The 21,346-nt window shown below is 49.8% G+C and overlaps 1 protein-coding gene across 6 annotated transcripts in view; it reads left to right on the forward strand.

The window, feature by feature from the left end:
- The first annotated feature begins 461 nt into the window (after nucleotides 1–461).
- The window catches only part of Tbx4 (T-box transcription factor 4), a 30,618-nt gene continuing 9,733 nt past the window's right edge, over nucleotides 462–21,346 (forward strand). The window contains exons 1-5 of one of the 6 annotated variants that reach the window (XM_046423282.2): nucleotides 462–655; nucleotides 4,408–4,596; nucleotides 5,267–5,418; nucleotides 13,466–13,585; nucleotides 15,406–15,553. In XM_046423282.2, coding sequence (XP_046279238.1) covers nucleotides 4,411–4,596; nucleotides 5,267–5,418; nucleotides 13,466–13,585; nucleotides 15,406–15,553 — 606 coding nt within the window. In that variant the 5' untranslated portion in view covers nucleotides 462–655; nucleotides 4,408–4,410. Of the gene's footprint in view, nucleotides 656–3,951; nucleotides 4,597–5,189; nucleotides 5,419–13,465; nucleotides 13,586–15,405; nucleotides 15,554–21,346 lie in introns of those variants that run through there. The other 5 variants (XM_046423278.2, XM_046423279.2, XM_046423280.2 and 2 more) reach the window with 5 other exon arrangements.

Raw genomic sequence — 21,346 nt, forward strand, 5'->3', positions numbered from 1 at the left:
ATGACGGGGAGCGGGTCGGAGAGAGGGTGGGGGGTTCGTGGAAGTGGCTGTCTGGAAGTGGGCCCCGGCAAGAGCCGGGCCCAGCGGTAGAGCATCCCAGTCTGCTGGCCCCGCGGCGCTGGGCGAGCGGTCCTAGTTGACAATCCTCGGGTGGGAGCCGGGTGGCACAACAGGGCCGCTCGCCCTCTCTTCCCGCCTCTCTAATCTAAACCATGCGGGGCTCCCGGCCCCTACCCGGTCGGTCGGCGGGGCCGAGGGCCGCGGGGAGGGCACCAGGCCGCGCGGTGGAGGAGTTGGAGGCCAGCTCCGGATTGGGGTCCGAGAGGGCGGTGGAGCCGGAGGACCCCAGAGCCCCCCTCCCCGGGGGGCGGCGGGTGCCGACTGATTGACAGCGACGACGTCAGCGCGGGCGGAGGGGGGTGGCGTGCGGCCTCGGAGGGAGGGAGGGAGGAGGGAGCTAAGGCCCCAAAGTGCAGCCTCGGAGATCAAGGGCCCGCTCCACAGCCGGGATGTGTCCGACCCCGAGGGTGCGACCGGCAGCGCTACCCTGAACCGGCGCCCAGAGTCGGAACCCGGGTTGTCCTGCGTTCCCCAGACCCAAGCCTGCAGTGGACCTCAGGCAGCAGGCACCTCCGCATGCGGCAGTGCAGTTAGGGTGAGTGTCGTTTTCAGCGGGATGGGGGGTGAGCCGGGCTTGCGGGGCTGAGGACACCAACAGCCCAGAATTTGGCTACGGGTCGAGGAGGATGAGCTGGGGCAAGTAACACAACCAGGATAAGAACCTAAGGAAGGTCAAGGCTACAAGGAGGGCGACGATAGCGCTTCAGGTCTAGCAGCTGCCTCGGCCCGATACCCAGCAGTTGGGGCGCAAGCCCTCTTTTCCGAGTAACGGTACTAAATGGGTTTAGGGACCCAAGAGTATGGACATGATAGAGCCAGCACTCTAGGAACAATGTTAAGCTGTGACAGGAGGAATAGTGGCCTTGAAATTGGTGTTATAGCAGAGAAAAAAGCCAAGGAAGAGAGCCCGGATACTGGCGGCAAAAATCGTTGCAAAAATATAAGTGATCAGAATACTGGACTTAAGAGTCTTTCATACAACAGACCCTTCAAAATTAAACCAAGGGACACTGTATACAAGTAACAATCGATGATCAAAAATTATCAAGATGTAAGCAATAACCAAAGAAACAGGGCTAAGTAGCATAACTGATAAAACACTTGAACTTTACAATAATAAAATAAGTCACTTTCAAAACCAAGTAAGAATTGTAATCACAACATTAAAAGAATTAAAAACAAAATAACACCAAATACAGGAACTATGTAGGAACTACTTTATTAAAATCAATTGCAAAAACATAACAAATAGTAATGCTATAACAAATTACTAAACTATAGGCAACTGTAGGAAACAAACTAGGCAAAAGGTGAACAATGAAAAATACTATGAAAGGAAATACTATTAGTACTGATAGGATGCTATCATATACTATAATATTGTATAAGGTATTGATTTATTAAATACTAACAAAAGTCTTAAGGGTAATAGTAATATAAGATGCAGTAATGAGAATTGCTGGAGTAATATGACAATTTATGACCAAGGCATTAATAATCACAACATTATAAATAATGGTTGAGTAATAAGAAGTATTGTATAGATGTGATGAAAAATAATCAGAGTATTGAGCTACAGCAATATTGCAAATTATGACAAAGTAACAAGAAGTAATGATGTGATGAAAAATAACTAGCGAGTTAAGATCTGTAACATTACAAATAATGACAAAGTAACAAGATATTGTAACGATGTGATGAAGAATAGTACCTGGAGCATTATGAACAATCCTAACAAAACAAATTATGGTAAAATAACAAGAAATATAGAAAATTAATGTGAATATCGAGAACAATAATATCACAAGTTATAGCAGATAACTTACTATTGAGACAGAGTGACAAAATCTAAACAGAATGGAGAGATAGAAACGGAAACATTTGAGGGATATGGAGTAAAAATAAAATAAGGATAGATTATTAGTGACCTTTTGGAATATCGAGTCTTCCTAGATATTGGCAACAGTGTTACTGATCTGCCAGGGGCTCTGGAATGCTGAAGCCGAGATAGAAAATCAATAACATATTAAACAATGATAAATTAACGAATCAAATCAGTGATTTGACCATACAGTATTAAAGATAAAAGTACGCATAATTCGTGTAGTAGAATAAATATTCTTAATGTTACTAAACTGACCACAGCATTATTCTGATAATGGGCCCAATTAAAATATTAAAAATAGTACAAAATATCAATTTACTCAGTGCAAGAGAAACATCTTTACTGATCTAAAAGTGAAAAGAAAAATGCTGCCCTCGGAAAACGAGGCTGCCGAAAGCGACAAACCCAAGCGCTGAGGAAGCAGAACCTGCGGAGGGTCGACGTGAAGGACCCACTCAGAGGCTGCGGCGGGCGAGCGCTGGCCGCCGACCCTGGCTGATGGCGAGAGCCGGCGATCTAACGTCCAAGGGGCTCAGAATCCGAGGGGGACAGCGGGGACTGCCCCTTCGGGTCAGCTGGGCTGGGGGAAAAAAGGGAATTGCCCGGGAGTTCGGAGAGGGCAAACTGTCTAAAGATGAGGATGTGGCTCCGGGACCGAGAAAAGGAGGAAGCGAACCCCGCAGAGGGAAAGAACGCATTGCAATTCATAGCCAATCCAAGCGACTAGACCCGCGTCAGTGGACACGCTCAGCGGACGTGCTCTGTGTGGAGCTGGATTAAGAGTGCTGGACTCCAGTCGAACAGCGTCTCTGTAGGGCTCAGGGGTGACAGAAGCCCCTCAGAGGACCTAGGGGCCGAGGCAGCCCCTCCTCCCGGTCTCGCAAGCCGTGGCGCTTGGGACCCGCCGTTCGCGGGCGCCTATGCTGGCTCGGGCCCAGATACAGTGGGAAACAGTGCCTTGACTCCAGCGCGCAACTACTTTCGTCGTCGTGCAGCGTCCCCCTGTTTAGGGGCTCCTAGGTTTCCAAGGCTCAGCCCAGCAGAACCCGCACGTGGTTCAAAGAGCCCGCGATGGGGCCGGCCACGTCCTGCGACTCCTGTTCCAGGCTGTGGCCAAGGACCCTCTAGGCTGTCAGCCTTATCTTTATGGGCTTTTCCCAGCCCTGGCCCCTTTTTATCTCCTCAGTTGCACTTGGCTTGTTTACTTTGCCAGGCCCTGGGAGCTGAAATCTTAAATCCGGGATGGGGAGTTTACTGAACAGGGTGGGCAAGGCATCTGAGCTTGGGGATACCAAGGGAGATCCAGGAGAAAATAAAAAGAAGATAGGAGGAAAAAAGGAAGAGGCACCCCGCCACAAGATAGGCAGTCAGACATACTGAAAGCCCACCAGAACTTAACCAGAGCCGGAAGGTAAGAAGTGGAGCAGAGATAGAGTAGGATTGCACTCCAGAGGGATGTAGGACACGACTAGTTGGTCCTTGCAAACTGGGGGCTCCTTCTGGTAGTCCAGGACCAGCTGCAGACTGGGAGCAGACACATGGGTAGGAGCGTGCATAGGCCCAGGCACTTAGGGAAATAGCACTGTGCCCTGAGGCAAGACTGGACTGTGCCTATGAACTGGACCTAACCTACTGGCCTGGGATCCTTAGCTAGGAAGGCTTTGGCTCCTTTGGACCAATGCACCAGTGGGAATGAGAGTCCTGAAAAAGATCAGGGCCTGAATCAAAGGAACCCTAACAAAGTGTAGATGTTTGGGTGAGTTGGATGCAGTATAAGGGTCCTGTGTGTGCCCTTGTGTGAGGATGCTTGTGCCCGGTGGGAATGTGTAAGAGTGAAAGTCTTTGGTTCAGAAGTCTCTACCTGAGTTCCATCTGAATGGGTGGGTGAGGGCAGATGAATGAATAGAGGCCTAAAGGGCCACCCAGCTCTAGTTCTCTGCAGGTGTGGAGCTGCTGGAGCTTTGGTCCCTGCCTTCAGGCCTGGCTGTCTTCTCTTGCCAGTCCAGGGAGTGTTCTGGTTGCCTTGGACCAAGAATAGGACCTGTACTCCACTTAGAAGACCCAGGCCTCGGGTTCCATGTTGCCCAGCAGGAAGGAGGGACAGGAGTTGCAAATAGGGCTATGCGGAGAGGGCGGGTCTTACCCCAGACCTACTCATCACACGTCTCCACACTGGCAGATCTCAACTGCACACAGACCCTACTAGGTCCAGAACCCTGAGCAAGGAGTCGAGGGTTCTGCCCTCTCCACACGCTCCCTCCCCCAGCTCAGAAGGGGGCGGGGTCCACGTGCGTTAGTGCTGCCTCCACGCCTGCATGAGGACCCCAGCTCTGCTGGAGAGGGCTGCGGGCCTGGGCCACTGTGGATCTGGTCGAGTGACTCGGTGTGTGCTGTGCCCGCAGGAGATGCTGCAGGATAAAGGCCTGTCCGAGAGCGAGGAGGCCTTCCGGGCCCCGGGTCCAGCGCTCGGGGAGGGCAGCTCGGCCAACACCGCCAACGCCCGGGAGCCGGCGCTGGCAGCGCCCAGCCTCAGCGGAGCCGCGCTCGGCAGTCCCCCAGGCCCCGGCACAGACGTTGCCGCTGCAGAGCAGGTAGGGCAGCGCCAGCCGTCGAGTAGACTTCGGGCGTCGGTTTGTCTGCTTGTGCAGGTCATTCAGTCTGATCGCGGGCAGAACTCTTTCAGGGCAACCTGGCTGCCTGACTGTCTGCTTTTTGGTTCTCCCTGGGCAAGCCTCATACTCTTGGTTTTTTGGATTCTTATCCACTTTGAACCCTCAGGGCTACTGTGGGGCAGGCTGGGGAGGGAGATTCCTGCGCTAGGGGAGAGAGCCCGAGCCAAATGTTTAGTCCCGAAAACTTGAGAGGGCAGGGGTGAAAGCCTGAAAGCGGGTGGGACAAGCCGACCCCTTATGGTTGTGCACTGGAGTCGCTTCGCCACTTCGAGGCCCAGTGTACGTTGCTGAGGCTTCCCTGTGATAACCGGGTAATCATGCACAGAATCCGAGTTGTGTGTGCCTATCCGGGTGTTCTTGTGTCTGCCCACAGCCAGCCACCTGAAGTGATTGGGTTGAAGAGTATCATCTATCTCTGAGGACCCTAAAGGGGTCTGATTAAATTGTTTAAATTGTTTAAATTCACCAATTAAATTGTTTAAATTCACCAATGTCTCAAAATAATTTTGTAGAAGGAAGTCTTGAGACGTGGGCTTCTGGGCTGGTGTGTTCTGCACACTTCCTCGGATCTGCGTTCTCCTTTCCACAGGCTCCTCTTGGAGCCCTGGGACAAACAGACATGAGTCCCCTTCCTTCACCTCTCCAGACCATCGAGAACATCAAGGTGGGGCTGCATGAGAAGGAGCTCTGGAAGAAGTTTCATGAGGCGGGCACTGAGATGATCATCACCAAGGCGGGCAGGTCAGCCTCGGGAGATATATTTGGGGAGTGGTTGGAAAGCGGGAGCAATGGGAATCATCTCAGCAAGTTCAGTTAGCAATCGTTCCCAGCCTGAGGTCCCATGGGAGTCCTCTCGGATCTCAGGGTCACATCCCACAGCAGCTTGGGACCTGCAGCCAAGGCTCAGGGAATTACTCCTTGGAGGGTGCTGCTGCAAAGTTTGAGAGGGGGGCAATACTGTGCAAGTGATATGCAAACGAGGATGGCTATTCCCAATCCTTTTGCCCTCCTGCAGGGTTGCTTTGTCCTCCACTCTCTGGGGACTAGCAGGGTTTCTCTGATTGTTTGAATTGGGAGATGCTCCCTGACAGATGGTAGACGAGGATGAGGATGGGACTGTTTTTCAATTTATGTAACTTTTCAGGAGCAGAATGACCCACAAGTCTCTCATTCCTCTGTTTCCAAGCTGCTCCTGGGCTGAGGGGAAGGCACCCGTTGGGCTCTGTATGTGCTGTTTGGGGCAGCTCTCGGTGGCTGCCAGAGAGGGATGATTTATAAAGTGGAAACATCTTTAAAATGCGCTGGTGTCTGTGGGAGAGAACAGGGAGGAGAGAGTGAGAGGAGGAAGACTCAGATGGCAGATGACAGAGATTCGTTGGGATGGGGTGTCTGGGGTGGGGCAGGAATGACTCAGGAGAATGGTTGACAGGTGAGGGGAGATTGCTGAAGACACTGGAAAGTTCAGGTTCAGGAACACTCTCCCCACCCTTTGCTCTTTCCACATGTACACACTTGATTTTGGTCCCCAGGGATAGGTTAGGTATAAAAGTGTCCCTTTGCCTGGTTGTGGGCCCCAAATTGGGATTTTAAAGAAATTTGATGGTAAACCATCAAAAGCCAGGGATCTGGAGTTAGATCGTGAGATGGGAGAGTGCTCCTGTTCAGCTATTTCCTTCTCTGCAACCTCAGATAAGAGACTTAAGGGTCTCTGCCTGCCCCTGTCCTTAAAAGAAAAGGTCCTTATAATTGTTTGTAAAGTACCTAGCACAGCGATATTCAAAAGAAACAAGTATTCAAAAGAAACAAAAAGCATCTGGTTTGTTGTGTGTGGTGTAGGGGTGCTGTGGTCATTCTTTTCTCTGTTTGCTGGCAGGCTCTTGCAATGCTTTATTTTGTTGAGGGAAGAGGTCTGGACACTTGGCCACACTCGTGCCTTAGTCAGGGAGGTGGCATGGCTACCACGGGCCTCTATTAGGGAATGAGGTAGGTTGGTTTCAGGACTGAGTTTGCTGCATTTGAGGATGAGGAAGAGGATGCATGAGGGAGTTTGGTAGAGGGTGCCGTGTGGAGTAGCCATTGAGGAGAGAAGGTTCGGTTGTTGGTTGTTGCAAGTTCAGCCTTTTCCTGAGTGCACTTGGCCACTCCTGTAAGCTTTGTGGTGTCAGGTAAATGGTAGTTATAGACGTACCTGCTGCCCTTTTTTTTAAAAAAAATTATTGATAGACTCCAACCAGGGGATCATGTGAATGTTGCTGGGTAAATTGTCAAGTGGATTACAGGTGTTGAGAGGGGGATTTATTTCTTGTGCTGATGAAGTAGAGGGAAGGAAAAAAAAAAAAAAGATCCAGAAGTTCCATTTTTTTAGGCAGCAGAAATAACCTTGTCTCTTCAAACTAAATGGCCCACATGTTCTCTGGATATGTCTGGCCTCTGCCATTTTAAACAAAAGTTATTTGTGGTTCTCCTCAGAGGGTTTCCTGCACCTGTGTGGGTCCTCTTCCCTCCTTGCTCTGAGAGAGCAGCACGAACGTGCACACACACACACACACACACACACACATTCCAGAGGTGACCAGCTTTAGGCAGATGTTTGTGCCTGATCCTCATGATGGCTTAGAGAGGAACCTCAGGGAATGATGATAACAGTTTCAAAATAATGGTGATGCATTGGGCGTGGTGGTGCACCCTTGTAATCCCAGTTCCTCCAGAGGCTTAGGCAGGAGGTCGCAAGTTCCAAATGAGCCTGGGCAACTTTGAGAAAATAAAATGAACAGGGCTAGGGATGTAGCTCAGTGGTAGTGTGTTTGCCTAGCATCTATGAAACTCCTGGGTTCAATCCTCAGTACAGGGGGCGGGGGAAGGCTGGGATGATTACAGATTCATCACAGCCTTTAATTTCTGTGGCAGAAAGTTATCTTTGGATCTGGTCTAGTTCTTAAGAAAGTCACTAAGTCACTAGCCTCATTCCTCCCTACCCCCACCCCACGATTCTCATAGACCCCATGTCCTCCTGCATGGCTGCCCACTTTTTTTTTTAATGCTGGGGATCCTACTCAGGGTTTTGCACATGCTGCTCTACCACTGAGCTGCACCCCAGCTCCCAGCACCCCAATGTCTTCAGAAACCACTTTTATCACTCTGATGATTGTGCAAGGGCAGGCTCTGGATGCAGCTTGCTTTGTAGGCAACATTCTTTCCTGTGCCTCTCCCTGTTCCCCTAAACTCTGTGTTTCCACCAGAACCCTTCCTGGGATAGTTTCATTTCTTAGCAGATGGCCTGAACCTCTCTCCTAAACCTTGGATCACAGATTCCTAGACTGCGAGAACTGGAAGAGAACTGGGAAGACATAAACTAAACCCAGAGCAGGGAAGTTAGGCAATCGATAGGCCTACAGGAGCCAAACAGATGATGCACCCCACACCCACCCAGAACAAGACCCTAGCTTTGAGAAATCCCCTTGATTGCATTTTTTTTGCAGGGCCCTGTTTAATGTGGGGCTGTTCTGCCCTAGAGACCATGACTGGTTGGGGACATGATAACACACTGCCTGGTGGGGGGAGAGGGGTTCCTGGAAAAGGGGATGCAGAATGTTCTCAAGCCAGTTTGAGTTCTTGGCTCATAAGCCTCCTATCTGAGCCTGAGTCCTTGAAAGTGATTAGAGAATGAATTGTCAATTTTCATTTGGTGAATAAAATGCCAACCACAAGGTAACATACTAATTTCTGGATGCTCAGGAACCCCTGATGTCAGGTGTAAAATGGGGGCCAAACAGCTCCCCAGCCAGTTTCTGTCCATCACAGGCCTCTGCACCCACAGGGCTCCTGCTGGTCACTGCAGAGAGCAGATTCCACATTGCTGCCAAGCTTGATACATGTGAGAAACTGCATTTTCTCCCAAATACAGATAAAAGTGAGCTCCACAAAAATTTAAATATAAACTCCCCAAAATGAAAATTCCCTAACCGTCTGACTGCCCTACTCCTAGGTCATGTTTTGCCACCAGATAAATCTCCACTATCAGCCTTCATAGCCTGTTGAGTTCAATGTTGCTTGTGTTAGTGACAGTGAATTTGCGTTTGAAAAATGAACTACCGATGAGAACTCCTGTTGAACCTGTATTGTTTGTTATTCTGAGGCAAGGATTTGGCCAGGCTTAATCCGGGGCTTCAAAGCCAATTGCCCTCGCTCTGTATACAGAGCGTCAGAGCCCAGTGGCGTGGATGATAAGAGAAGTAAGGGTTGAAGACACTGGGAAAGTGGGTTGGGGAGAGAGTGCTTTGATCTCTTCTTAAAGTATTTTCTGAAAGCAAAAGTCTATCAAAAGGAAGTGCCTTTTTAAAAAAAAATCTAAGAGAAGCAACTGACCTTCCCAAACAGCATCCATTCCACACACCCTCACCCTGCTCCTCCCCTCAGGGAAAATATTTCTTAAAAATGCTTTGGGCGAATTAGAAAACTGTGTGTGTGTGTGTGTGTGTGTGTGTGTGTGTGTAGTGGGAATCAATTGAGTAGCTTGGACATGCTCTCAGAAATCTTTTGGCTACAAAAAGTTTGGCTTCAGTATAAGCAGCACCCATCCCTACCCCACCCTAACCTCAGCTTTGGTGTCTGAGCCCTGGCCTCTTCCCATTCCTACCTAGTATTCTTCCTGAGGACCCCTGGACATTAGGGGTAGAAGTCGCTGAAGTTTCCAGTGTACCCCTGTCTTTTCCCTGCAGATTTTTTTTTTCTTCTTCTTCTTTTTCCAGACTCTGGCTCTAAGGCATGTGTGTGTGTGTGTGTGTGTGTGTGTGTGTATGTGTGTGTGAGCATATATAATTTTAATGTCGATTTTACTGCAGTATTTCTGCAGAAAAAAATGTACGAATCTTAAGGGTACAGCTCTATAACTTTTCACAAAAGGGACAGAGCTGAAACTACAATCTAGAGAAAGGAAGAGAACACGCAGAGTCCCTCCTGAGCGCCCTCCAGTCACCACCACTCCCACCCTGGAAACCACTTTCCAGACTTCTCACCCCTTAGATTTATTTTTGTGCCGAATTTAAGAAAAGGCGCAGGTAGCTGCTTCTGGAGCCCTCGGAGTCCCAGGGAAGTCCAGGCTGAGGTGGGTTTGGAGCCAGGCCAGGCGGAGAGAATCGGATGAGACCCCAGGTCCTCTATTGTCTGCCCCACGCTCCGGGGTTGGGGGTAGGCAGGAAGGTCAGCGCCTTGAATTTGACAACCGCGTGGCTCCCTGGGCACAGCGATCACTTGGGCGTCCCCTCTCTCTATAGTGAGTTCGCGTTTATAGATTTGTTGCCAAAATCAAAATGCCCCCAAGCCCCGGCCCGGGCTCTGCAAGCCTCCGACACCCAGAAACATCGGAGAACGCTTATCTTAGCAGCTCATTCTAAAACCATTTCCGAGTATGAAGCAGATAAAGGCTCCAGGCCCGCACCCTTTCAGAGCCCGTCTCCTGATCAGAGAAGAAACCAGGGCTTTCATCTCCTCGCGGGCGGCGAGGAGGCAGCTTGTTTATTCCCCTGGCGGAGCCATTTCCGCGCGTGCTGTGCCGGGGGAGTGCCCATGTGTCTAGTGGTACTGAGTCCGAGGGGTGCGGGGAACTGGGACAGCACCCTGCGCGCGGCGCCGGGGGAGAAGGCGCGCGGGTCCTGCGTGAAGGCTGCAGGCGGGTCGCGGGGGAAGTGGGCGGGGCAAGAGGCCTGGAGCGAACTGGGAGCTTGCGGGCACAGGGACAGCGCAGGCAGCCTGGGGCCAGCAGCTGGCGGGCACTAGTGACAAGGGCCTGAGAGGGAGATGGAGATGGCGCAGTCAGTGCCTCTCTTCTTGATCCTCCCCCTCCCCTCAAGCCCACAGAGGTTTCCTTTCCCCAGAAGGTGTTGGTTTTCAGGTACATTTTATGTCATAAATCAGAGGAGTAACTTACATCTTACTCCGTGGTTTCATATGTTTCATTAGGGAGGACCTTTACTTCACCAGTAGAGCTCAGAGGAAGTCACAGCTCCCAAATCTAGCCTGGCCTCTGCTGCCTGAGTCATGCTGATCTGATGAAAACCCTCAAGCCAGGCCTTTGGGTTCCCTTAACAACCAAGGGCAGATAGATGCCACAGGTGGAGGTGTGCCTCACCTTCTCATGCAGCCCTTCCTCCATCCCGGCTGGACCATTCATCTTCCTGGAGCCACCTAGGTGGGAGAATGATATGGGCCGGTAGTGTGTTCTGCATGGTCCCAGAAGCTGTACCCTGTGCTGAAACTGTACCCTGCCAGAGACCTGGCCATCTGTTTCTCTGAAGGCAGTGGAGCTTCCTGAGCCTCAGCCACCTCAGCCTGCAGCCAAAGACTTTCAAACACCCCAGCTAGACCAGATATCTGCCCTCCCTGATTCTGAAGATTGCTTCCACAGGAAGAGGGGAATCTGTGGGCAGAAGAGGCAGAGGCTAGGAGGTACTCTCCTTCCTTGCACCAGTGCCCTAACACCTCCCTGAGACTACTATCTGTCTGGAGTCTGATCTCTGGTTAGCTTCCCAGAGGGGCCAGCTCACAAGATCCAGTTCCAAGCCCTGTGGGGCAGAGTACAGGCTCCTAAAAGGGCTTCTAATAAGCACTCAGTCAACCCTGGCCTCCTGAGCTGCTGAGGTTAAGTGTACTAGGGAGGAGGAGCGGAAGGAAAGGATCCCTCATCCTGTTCTCCATCTGGGTTATGAAGACTGGTGAAGTGGCAGTCAGCCATTTCCTCCTGCCTGGCCCCCTGTGTGGACACTGGCCTGGGCAAGAAGCTGTGGCTGCCCTCTGCTGTTGCCACCTGGAGTGATTACAGGAGAAACAGTCTAAGTGCAGGCCACAGATGCCAGGCCAGCAGAAGCACCGCCAGGGTTGCCCCATTTTGTGGCTGTTTCTATAGCAGTTACAAAATGGTGGACTGGAGGGGACAGGATTCTTGGCCTTCCTTCCTCCCTGAAGGGAAGGCCAGGCAGCTGCTGCCCTCCCCCTTCAGCTTCAGGCCCACCTCGAAAAAGGCAGAGCCAGGAAAGTGGGTAGTGCAGGCTCCAGCTGTGCCCCCAGGCTGGGCAGAGGGCTGGTGAACAGGGCAGGATTGGGTTCCTGAGCCTTTTCACTTCCCATAGCGGGGGTTGGGTGGACATTTGAAAATGCTTTCAATTGACATCTGAGACAAATTCTTCCACACGGTTTATAAGTCCCTAGACTAGCAGCTAGAACTACCCCCGCCCTCCAGGCACGGCATACATGCGCACTTGCACCACGTGTTCATGCACATGCGCCTGTGTGCGCAGGCCCAGCACAGCCCCTCTTCTCCGCTGCAGGGCGCTCATAGGCCTCTCGCAGCAGGAGAGGAGGCACAGGCTGGGCCTGGACAGAGCAGGAGTTGAACCCTTCCTCTGCCTCAGGGTCCTGGAGGGGCTTGCTATAGGGTCTGCCTGCTTGATTCTTTCTGGAAGCCCTGTCCTACCCAGGTAAGCTGGTACCCCTGTGAACAAAATGGGGACTCTGATCTGTTTGAGGTGTCTAGGGCAGCGTTTTGTGAAGGTACCCATACTCTCTTGGGTTATGAGAGGCAGACAACTTGCTGATGGTTTTCTTGGAGTGGACTGGCTGGGCAGTGACACAGCTCAGGGTGGGATGGTTCCCATTTCCCTAGTGTCTTTCAGTACTTAGGTTTGGATCCTGCTTCACTCCCTGCTAGCAAGAGTACTTTTGTGCGAGGCAGGGGGCTGCTGGGAGATAGTGAGAGGAAGATCCGTCTGCTCTTCTGGTGAAGTTCAGTGTCAGGGGCCTGGTGGCCAGGGGAGGGAGCTGTGCCCCTGATGACATGTGTGTATGTGCTCCGGGGTCTGGGAACCCTTTCTCTAGAATGTTCTCTGAGCCTCAGGATCCTGGACAGCCTCAGCATGGGCTGTAGGAACTGGAAAACTGTTTTTTGGTGAATCCATTTTCATGCAAATGGGTCATACCACAGACTTAGGGATGCGGTGAAGCAGAGAGGGGGCAGTAATAATAGTCACAAGTAGACTCATTTAATCCACGTGGCAGTCTATGATCTAGCTAGTGATGTTATCCTCAATTTAGAGGTAGGGAAACCACAGCACAGGAAACTCAAGTTGCCCAACACCTTATCAGTGGTGGAGTCGGGCTGTGGAGTATGGCATGGTGATTTCAGAATCTATGCTCCTGGATCCAGTTTTCCTGATTTCAGTTAGGTGCACTGGCCCAGGTGAGGCATTCACAGTGAGAAATACCCCTGCTGAACACACAGGAGGAATCCAAACTTAGCAGAGTTTTCAGCAGCACTCTCCTGTTTTCCTGCAAGTTGTGTTAAAAAGCTCACAAGATTTCCACAGGATGGGACACAAAGGAGGCATCTCATTGTGCATAGAAGCAGCTGACAGGGACTTCCAGGTCATGTGCTGTGGCAGTCTGTGGTGGCGCCCCCAGAACTTTAGCTATGTACAGACTAGCATACCAGGTTGGTGTTAAAATCCTCTCTCAGAATCCTGACCAGGGTTTCTGTGCTTCAGTGGCTCACAGACACTGGGCCCCAATCTTTGGAGACCTGGGGGGAGAGGGAAATTTGGGATATCATGTAAACTGTTTTCCCGGACATAGACTGAATGCTGTGGGGTTCAGAGAGCAGCTAGGGCAAAGGGAGGTGCCATGTAACTACCATAGGGCCACGATCTCTTGCTAAAAGGGCACTCTCTGCCCTCGCTCACTCTGTTCCATCTCTCCTGGTGCTCTGTCCACACTCTGTCTCACCCCTTGATTCCCCCAGGAGGATGTTCCCCAGCTACAAGGTTAAAGTCACAGGCATGAACCCCAAGACCAAGTACATCCTGCTGATTGACATCGTCCCTGCAGATGACCACCGCTATAAGTTCTGTGACAACAAATGGTAAGAGGCCTGAGGCCATCTTCCCTCAACTGCCCTTCCCACTTATGCCCACAAAATTGGTCCAGGGATCCCCCAACTATTCTTTAAGTTACTTCCCAGAACCACAGCCTCCAGTCTACTTCCTGCTGCAGAGGCTGGGGAGGGCTTCAGGTGTTTGCACCCCTGCCCAGGTGGGGCTCAAGCTGAAATAGCTGCAGTGTTTGGTGTTTGTGGACTTCTGGGGTTCGTGCTGTCCTGGCGGGCACAGAAAATCAGGATTTGATGCCTGTGCTTTTGGGTAATGGGAAACACTAACATGGAAGATTCAAGCTCTGTCAGTGTTTCACTCAGGAGGAGAATGGGAACCGTTTTTCTTGGGGGTCTTTAATAGTTGGGGTTGATACCTGGCTGGCAGTGGCTCTCTCCTGTTTGTCCACTCATGTCCTCTTTGTCTGGCTATGGAGTATCCACCTTCAGACTGAATGAGACTGTTGCTGGGGGTCAGATGGTAGGACCCTTTAGCAAGGGCCTGGGCAGATAGGCAGGTTGAGGGGCCAGACTACACTGGGGCCAGATGGGTAAGTCAGTGCTGGTTACTTTTCATGAGCTAACTACTTAGTACTCTCTCTGCCTTTGGAGCTCAGAGCAGGGCCCACTGAAAGAGAGGGATGCTGGCCAGGGGCCTGGGCTCCATGATGGGGTAGGAGACCTGGCAGAGATTGAGTTGAGGAGGCAGGATTTGGTGGCCAAGTCCACATTTCTCTTTTTTCTCTCTTTGGCCTAGATCAGAATTCAAAGCAGGCTCTGGCTGAGAGCCAGCTGCTAATTAATTTCTTGGGCAAGCAATTTAAAAGATGTCTAGGCCCTTTGAGAAGTTCCCTCTAGCTAGTACAACTTATAACATTTAAAAATTATAAATATAAGGGTCTGGGGTTATGGCTCAGTGGTAGAGTGCTCACCTAGCATGCTTGAGGCACTGGGTTTGATCTTCAGCACCACATAAAAATAAAATAAAGATACTGTGTCCACCTAAACTAAAAAATAAATATTTTTTTTAAAAATTACAAATATAAGCTGGGCATAGTGGTGCACCTAAAATCCCAGTGACTTGGAAGGCTGAATGAGGCAGGAGGATTGTAAGTTTGAGATGAGCCTCAGCGACTTAGTGAGACCCTATCTCAAAATAAGATATAAAAAGCCAGGCACGGTGGCGCATGCCTATAATCCCAGTGGCTCAGGAGGTTGAGGCAGGAGGATTGCGAGTTCAAAGCCAGCCTTAGCAAAAGTGAGGGGCTAAGCAACTCAGTGACACCCTGTCTCTAAATAAAATACAAAGTAGGGCTGGGGATGTGGCTCAGTGGTCAAGTGCCCCTGAGTTCAATCCCCGGTACCAAAAATAAATAAATAAAATAAGCTATAAAAAGGTCTGTGGATGTAGCTCAGTGGTAAAGCACTTGCCTAGCATGTGTAAGGCCCTGGGTTCAATCCCTAGCATTGCATAAAGGAAAATAAACAAATATAAATTATAAATATGGCACACAAAAGTACCTAAATTTTCCCACAGTTATCTTTGTGATTAGCCTGAACCCTTCATCTAAATTCTCATATTTCCTCCCCGTCTCTCTCTCTACTGCAGTGAAGTAAAAGAGATTCAGAACTGTGCTTCCTTCCTCTTCATTAGCACTCTCTCCCCTGCCCTTGCTCCTACCTGAAAATACTTGATTGACACTGGGATGGGAGCAGTAGCTGTTTTGGGGGTTTACTCTGAGAGGGGACAGGGCATCTGGACTTCACTAGACCCCATGTAATCAGCTGCTGCCACTCGTCTGCTCTGTTGGCAGGATGGTGGCAGGAAAGGCTGAGCCGGCCATGCCAGGAAGGCTTTATGTCCACCCAGATTCTCCGGCCACTGGGGCCCACTGGATGCGGCAGTTGGTCTCTTTCCAGAAGCTGAAGTTGACAAACAACCATCTGGACCCCTTTGGCCACGTAAGGAGCAGGATTACCTGACCTTGGGAGGCCAGTTCTGGGGCAGTGTTGGGGGGAGGGTCAGATGGGAACAGAGATGTGGAAAATTGACTCTCCGGACCTAGCCACAGGCCTTGTTGTTATAGGCCAGTTTGTGGACGGAGCCCAGACCTGCTGATACCTATACAGGCCCCCTTCCGCTGACTGCCTGGTGACTCTGGAAAAGATCTCAGGCCTTTTGAGCCTCTTTTTCCTTGTTTATAGAGTAGACATGGAAGCCAGATGTGGTGGCACATGCCTGTAATTCCAGTGACTCTGGAGGCTAAGGCAGGAGGATTGCAAGTTCAAGACCAGCCTTAGCAACTTACCCTGTCTTGAGATGTAGGTCAATGGTAGAGTGTTTCTGGGGTCAATCCCCAGTATGGGGGAAGAGAGGAAGGATGGAAGGAAGGGAGAAGGAAGGAAATATGGAGATTGCCATAGGAGTGAGATTTAAATGAGAGAACATTCAGGAATCATTTTGCAGATGTGAGGCTCTAAATAAATAGCAAATATGATAACGATGATGATGATCTTGATGTGATGGGTCAAATCTCTCAGCTTCAGTGTCCCCAGATCTGTTCTTGCTGGAATGTGACATAAGGCAAGTAAACTTTTTAAGAATGAATTCTGAAGCTCCTCTGTGATGTGCGCCATGTGCCTGGCCTGAGAGCCACCTGGCCTTGGGAAGGAAGGCTTGCTCTGGCTCCTGGGTCCACTTCTGCCTGGCTTGCCTGGGGTCTGGCTCTTGTGAAAGGATTCTGAAGCCCCTGGGATGCTGCTGTTGACGTCCTGTCCAGGCTGCCCAAGCTCATTCTTTCCCCTTCTGGCTCTGGCAGACCCACAAAAAAGAGCATTTTATGTGGAAATTTTTAGCTCAAGTTGTGGCAAACAGAAGCCTGAGAGCTGGTATTTTCTGCCAGGACGCAGGCCTGCCTCTCTGGACTCCTGAGGTTACTCTGGACAGGCAGGGCAGGGGCGTAGTGGGGCACAGGGCAGGGGTGTAGTGGGGTGAAGGGCAGTGGAGGCTGCGGGGGGTGCTGTGCACTAACACTCAGGGTGAGGATGGTGGGTAGGACATGTACAGCTATGTCCCTCTTTGGTGCCTCAGTTTTGTCTCTGGGGATCTGTGTACAAATCAGAATTCTGTGAACGATAGTTCCTCTTGTAAAATACCAGCTGTGCTTCATTTCAGATTAATAAGTAGATAACTGGTAAAGGTTCCTAGTTTTAATTTCTTCAAGTGTTCAGTTCTCTGTCATTGGTGATGTGTAAATAAGCAACTAGGAGAAGGCTTACATAACCGAACTAACTCCTGACTTACCTGTTTTATGACTCTTTGTGGTGCTAGGGCAGATGTCCAATGAAGGGTCACCCAAATCCCAACCTCCCAGAGCAGTAGGGCCTTTAAAATGAGAGGAGAGGGGGGCCTCCTGGGTCTTCCTGGGTGCCATCGTGGACAAGAATTCACTCCCACTTGACTCTTGACTCACCTCCTCTGCTTGGCCAGGTTGTGGCACCAGCCTCAAAAGGTTAAGGAGGGTCTCTGTGGTGGCAGCAGGGAACCTAGATGTGGGCACATGCAACCCCATGGGACAGACTGTGAGTAAGTCCAGAGCTTGGCAGGAACTGACTTTTTGGGTGACTGGAAGTACCTAGGGATCAAGCTTCTTGATCTTTTGGAAGCTTAGGGTTCTTAGCTTCAGGGATGCCTTGGAGGACCTTCTGCCTCCCTGGCTCCCTGCAGAAAGTTGGAGGAAAAAGAGTCCAGGGTTGAAAAACCAGACTTTTTTTAGGAAAGTAGGAGAGAGATCTGGCCTTCACAGTCCAGCAGTAGGTTTTCCAAGCCTGTCTTACCTCCTTGGTGGCTCTTTCTGGTTTTCTGAGGGGTTTGTGATAATCCTGCATGTGCTATTAAGTCTGGGCCAATGGGGGCTGGGGATGTGGCTCAAGCGGTAGTGTGCTCGCCTGGCATGCGTGCAGCCCGGGTTTGATCCTCAGCACCACATACAAACAAAGATGTTGTGTCCGCCGAAAACTAAAAAATAAATATTAAAATTCTCTCTCTCTTAAAAAAAATTTAAAAAGTCTGGGCCAATGGGGCTGCTTGACATGCTCATAAGGCCCAGGTGCCCCCTGGCCTCAGTTGCCTTGCCTACCCCAGGCTCACCCCTTTGACAATAGAGGTTGTACACATTTTAACTAGCTTTCTCTCCTGGTGGATGGGATACGGAACTTCTCTCTTCTCTCTTCCTCCCCACCCAGCACTTGCAATTTATTGGCTATAGTACCCCCTGTGGTATAGGGCTTGAGGATTGAAGAAATTGTCTCAGAAGCTGAGAGTAAGGGAGCAGCACTCTGTGCTGAGCCTTCTGCTTCCTAGTCTCACACCTTTTTGGACCCAGGGCTCTGGCTGTCTTATCTTCAGCTATTTGGAGCATCATGAAGAGGGAGCCATCTGTGGCCAGCAAGACAAGGGCTATGGAGGTGATTAACTTCCTAAGGACTTTGGCTTTCTGTTCCTTGGCCTGTGCTAGTGGAAGCAGTGAGCTCGCGTGGAAGGGGGAAGAAGTCATCCTGGGGCTGGGGTTGTAGCTCAGCAGTAGAGCACTCGCCGAGCATGTGCGAGATCCTGGCTTCGATCCTCAGCACCACATAAAAATAAATAAGTGAAATAAAGGTATTGTGTCCAACTACAATTAAAAAATAAACATTAAAAAAAAAAAAGAAGAAGTAGTCATCCTTCTTGGTTTCTCAGTGCAAGAGCCTGGGAGAGAGCCATCTTGTACTGTGAACTTGCCTCAAACACGCCCTTCCTTTTTACAGCTCACCTCCACACTTTTAGTTTTCCCTAAAAGCTTCTAGACATCAAGGAACTTTCTCCAGAAAAGTCTCTTTGGCTTTTCCCTGGGATCCTTGTAGTATCCCAGGAGCTTTAGCAGCTGCCATCCATTGACAGCTTACCTTGGTCCCCACAAAATATCAGGATCTCTTCCTGAGAAGGGGGCCAGACCCTGTATGAGCTGGGACTGTCACCATTGTAGTGAAGTTGCAAACCAGTTCTAGTGGTGGTGGTGGTATCATCCCAGAGTCCACCAGGTGGACTTAGTGTCTTTCTAGCTTAGAGATCCAACTCAGCAAATTTCCTTAACTTGGGGGTGTCTGAGAGACCATGTGTCTACCCACCCTTAATAAAAACCAGGATAAGAGAGTCTGGTTGTGGGAGGTGTGAAGCAGCCATGTTTTACTAGTTTCTGAATCTTCCAAGACTCCCTTCTTCTATGTGCTATTTTTCTTAATTCTCTGAGGAAGGGCCCAGGGTCCAGGTGAGGGCTTGAGCTTGGAGCTGGTCCTAAGTGGCAGGTGGGGCCTAGAATAGGAATCCCTTGAACCACACAGCCAGATGCTCCTAAAAGACAAAGCAGGGTTCTGACTGGCTGACCTGCCTCCCACAGGCCTGGGATGATCTTCCCGCCCTCCTCATCTAGCTACTGCCTCCTGAACCTTGGGATCCAAGTTCAAATACAACTTCTTCAGGGAGGAGACTCAGGTTTCCCATTCTACACTCTCTGAGCATTAAGCACCTTTTCATCATACTTAACAGAGATGTAATTTAATATTTATTTGTAACTTTAAAATTGTTTTTTGAAGAGGAAATACACAGTTTAAAAATAAATCACAATTTAAAAAATGTTATCGGTGTGACGTCTCCCTCTACTTGTTCCTCATCCATCTGGGTTTTTTGCAGTCCCTCTCACCCGCACCCCCCCATAGGTAAGCACTGTTATTAATTTGTGTTGAGCATTTTCTGTGTACCTATAGGCAGAATATATAACCTCAAATACCCTCCTTTATGCACAAAAGGTGCTGAACTATATAAATGCTTTTGCTCCTTGCTTTGTAAACATGTCTTGAAGATCATTCCATCCAAAAAGAGCTGCCTTCTTCCTTTAGTATAGCCACTTACAGCTTTATTCACGGTTGTTCCATGAAGCTTTAACTTATGGTTGTTCCAGTCCTTATGGAAGAAGTTAGGTGATTTTTTCTCCCTCTCTTTTGATTAAACTTGGACATACATCATTTCACACTCTGGCAAGTATATTTGTGCAATAAATTGTCTGTTCAAAGGGTATTTGGATTTGAAATTTTGAAAATGTCACCAAATTGCCCTCCATAACATTTTTCCTGATAGGTATTCCTACCATTGCTGTGGTCTAACCAACAAGGTGGGAGGGCTTTTTTATTTTTGCCAGTTTGGTAAGGAACCATAGATATCAATTTCAGTTTTATTTTCTTTGTTGTGAGAGGTCTGCCTTTGGGCAAGTCATTTACTTTGGGAGGGTTGATAGGAATGCCCTTCTCTCTGCTGAAGTTGTCTTTTTGTCCTTCAGAGTGTAGTGTATTCAGCTGTCCTTCCTGAGGCCCTTCACGTTTTTTGTTAGGTATGTCGTATTGCAGTTTCTCTTCTACTACACTTTTTCACCATTTATTTTTGCTTGATTTTTAGGTGACTGTGTGACTTCCTCCCTAGACAGTCAACCACAAGGTTATTCTCACCATTGGGTCCGAGTGCCTAGCCCTGGGTCTGGCAAGCCAGTGGGTGCCATTAGATAGTGAGTAAGTGGGCTGCTACAGGGGGTGGTGTTTAGACAGAGGAGCACTTCCTTTATCAGGGGCTGCTGTCTCTCCAAGCTGTGCTGTTGACTTGTCAATGGGGACCCACAGCTATGGCTATGGATTGCTCTCCTTCCTTCCTTCCTTCCTTCCTTCCTTCCTTCCTTCCTTCCCTCCCTCCCTCCCTCCCTCCCTCCCTCCCTTGCATTTGCTGAGCCCTGACACTGTGCCAAACCCTTTCCTGGGCTCTGGGAGATCAGGCCCACCTTCCCCAGCCAGGTGAAGGGAAGAGTACAGGCTTGGTAATTAGTGCTGCTTCTGGCCCTGCCTCGGATCTGCTGACTGATGTTGGGCAAATGCCTTCTCTTCCCTGGTGGTTAGTCCCTTGTCTATTAAAATGATGATGCCCCGGATCAACATGCAAGGAGGTTGTGAAGATTAATTTGTTGATGTATATAAAATCCTGAGCACCAGGCCCGGCACATGAGATATGCTCTCCAGTTAATGCTGTGGCTGCCAGAGAAGTCAGGAAGGTTGTGAGGGCTCTAGAGGACCCCAGGGTTGCTATCCTGGGAGTAAAGCCCAAGGCCTATCTGACCAAGGCCTCTGAGTGGACTCAAGGGCTCCCTAAACTTGGTTCTAGTTTAGATTTTCCTTAGACCACCACTTACCTTTCTGAGTCTCAGGGTTTTTTGGGTTTGGTTTTTCTTTCTAAGCTATGGATCCTGTTTCTGTCCTGACCTCTTTGCTGCAGGGCTGGGGAGGGTAAGGAGATGATGAAAAAAGTAATCACAGAAAATAAAGTATGATGCAGAGTGAATATGGTTTTATTTTTTGGGGGGGGCACGGGTACTGGGATTAAACCCAGGGTGCTTTACTACTGAACCACGAGCCCTCCCTTCCCTCTTTCTTTTTTTTTTTTTTAATTTTGAGACAGAGGCTCACTAAGTTGCTAAGGCTGACTTCAAACTTACTATCCTCCGCCTCAGCCTCCCAAGTCGCTGGGATTACAGGTGTGCATCACTACGTGCAGCTGAATCTGGTTTTAATATGTACCAAAATGCACATTTGCCCCACTGTTATGTGGCTGGCATTTAGATATGTTGTGTTCCGTGGTGGACCATAGGGCCTGGTGGGTGTGTCTTTTACAGTGTTTGATTA

Source organism: Marmota monax, unplaced genomic scaffold, assembly GCF_021218885.2.
Source record: "Marmota monax isolate L192 unplaced genomic scaffold, Marmota_monax_Labrador192_F-V1.1 WCK01_AAM20220418_F8-fsc00171, whole genome shotgun sequence".
NCBI lineage: Eukaryota > Metazoa > Chordata > Mammalia > Rodentia > Sciuridae > Marmota > Marmota monax.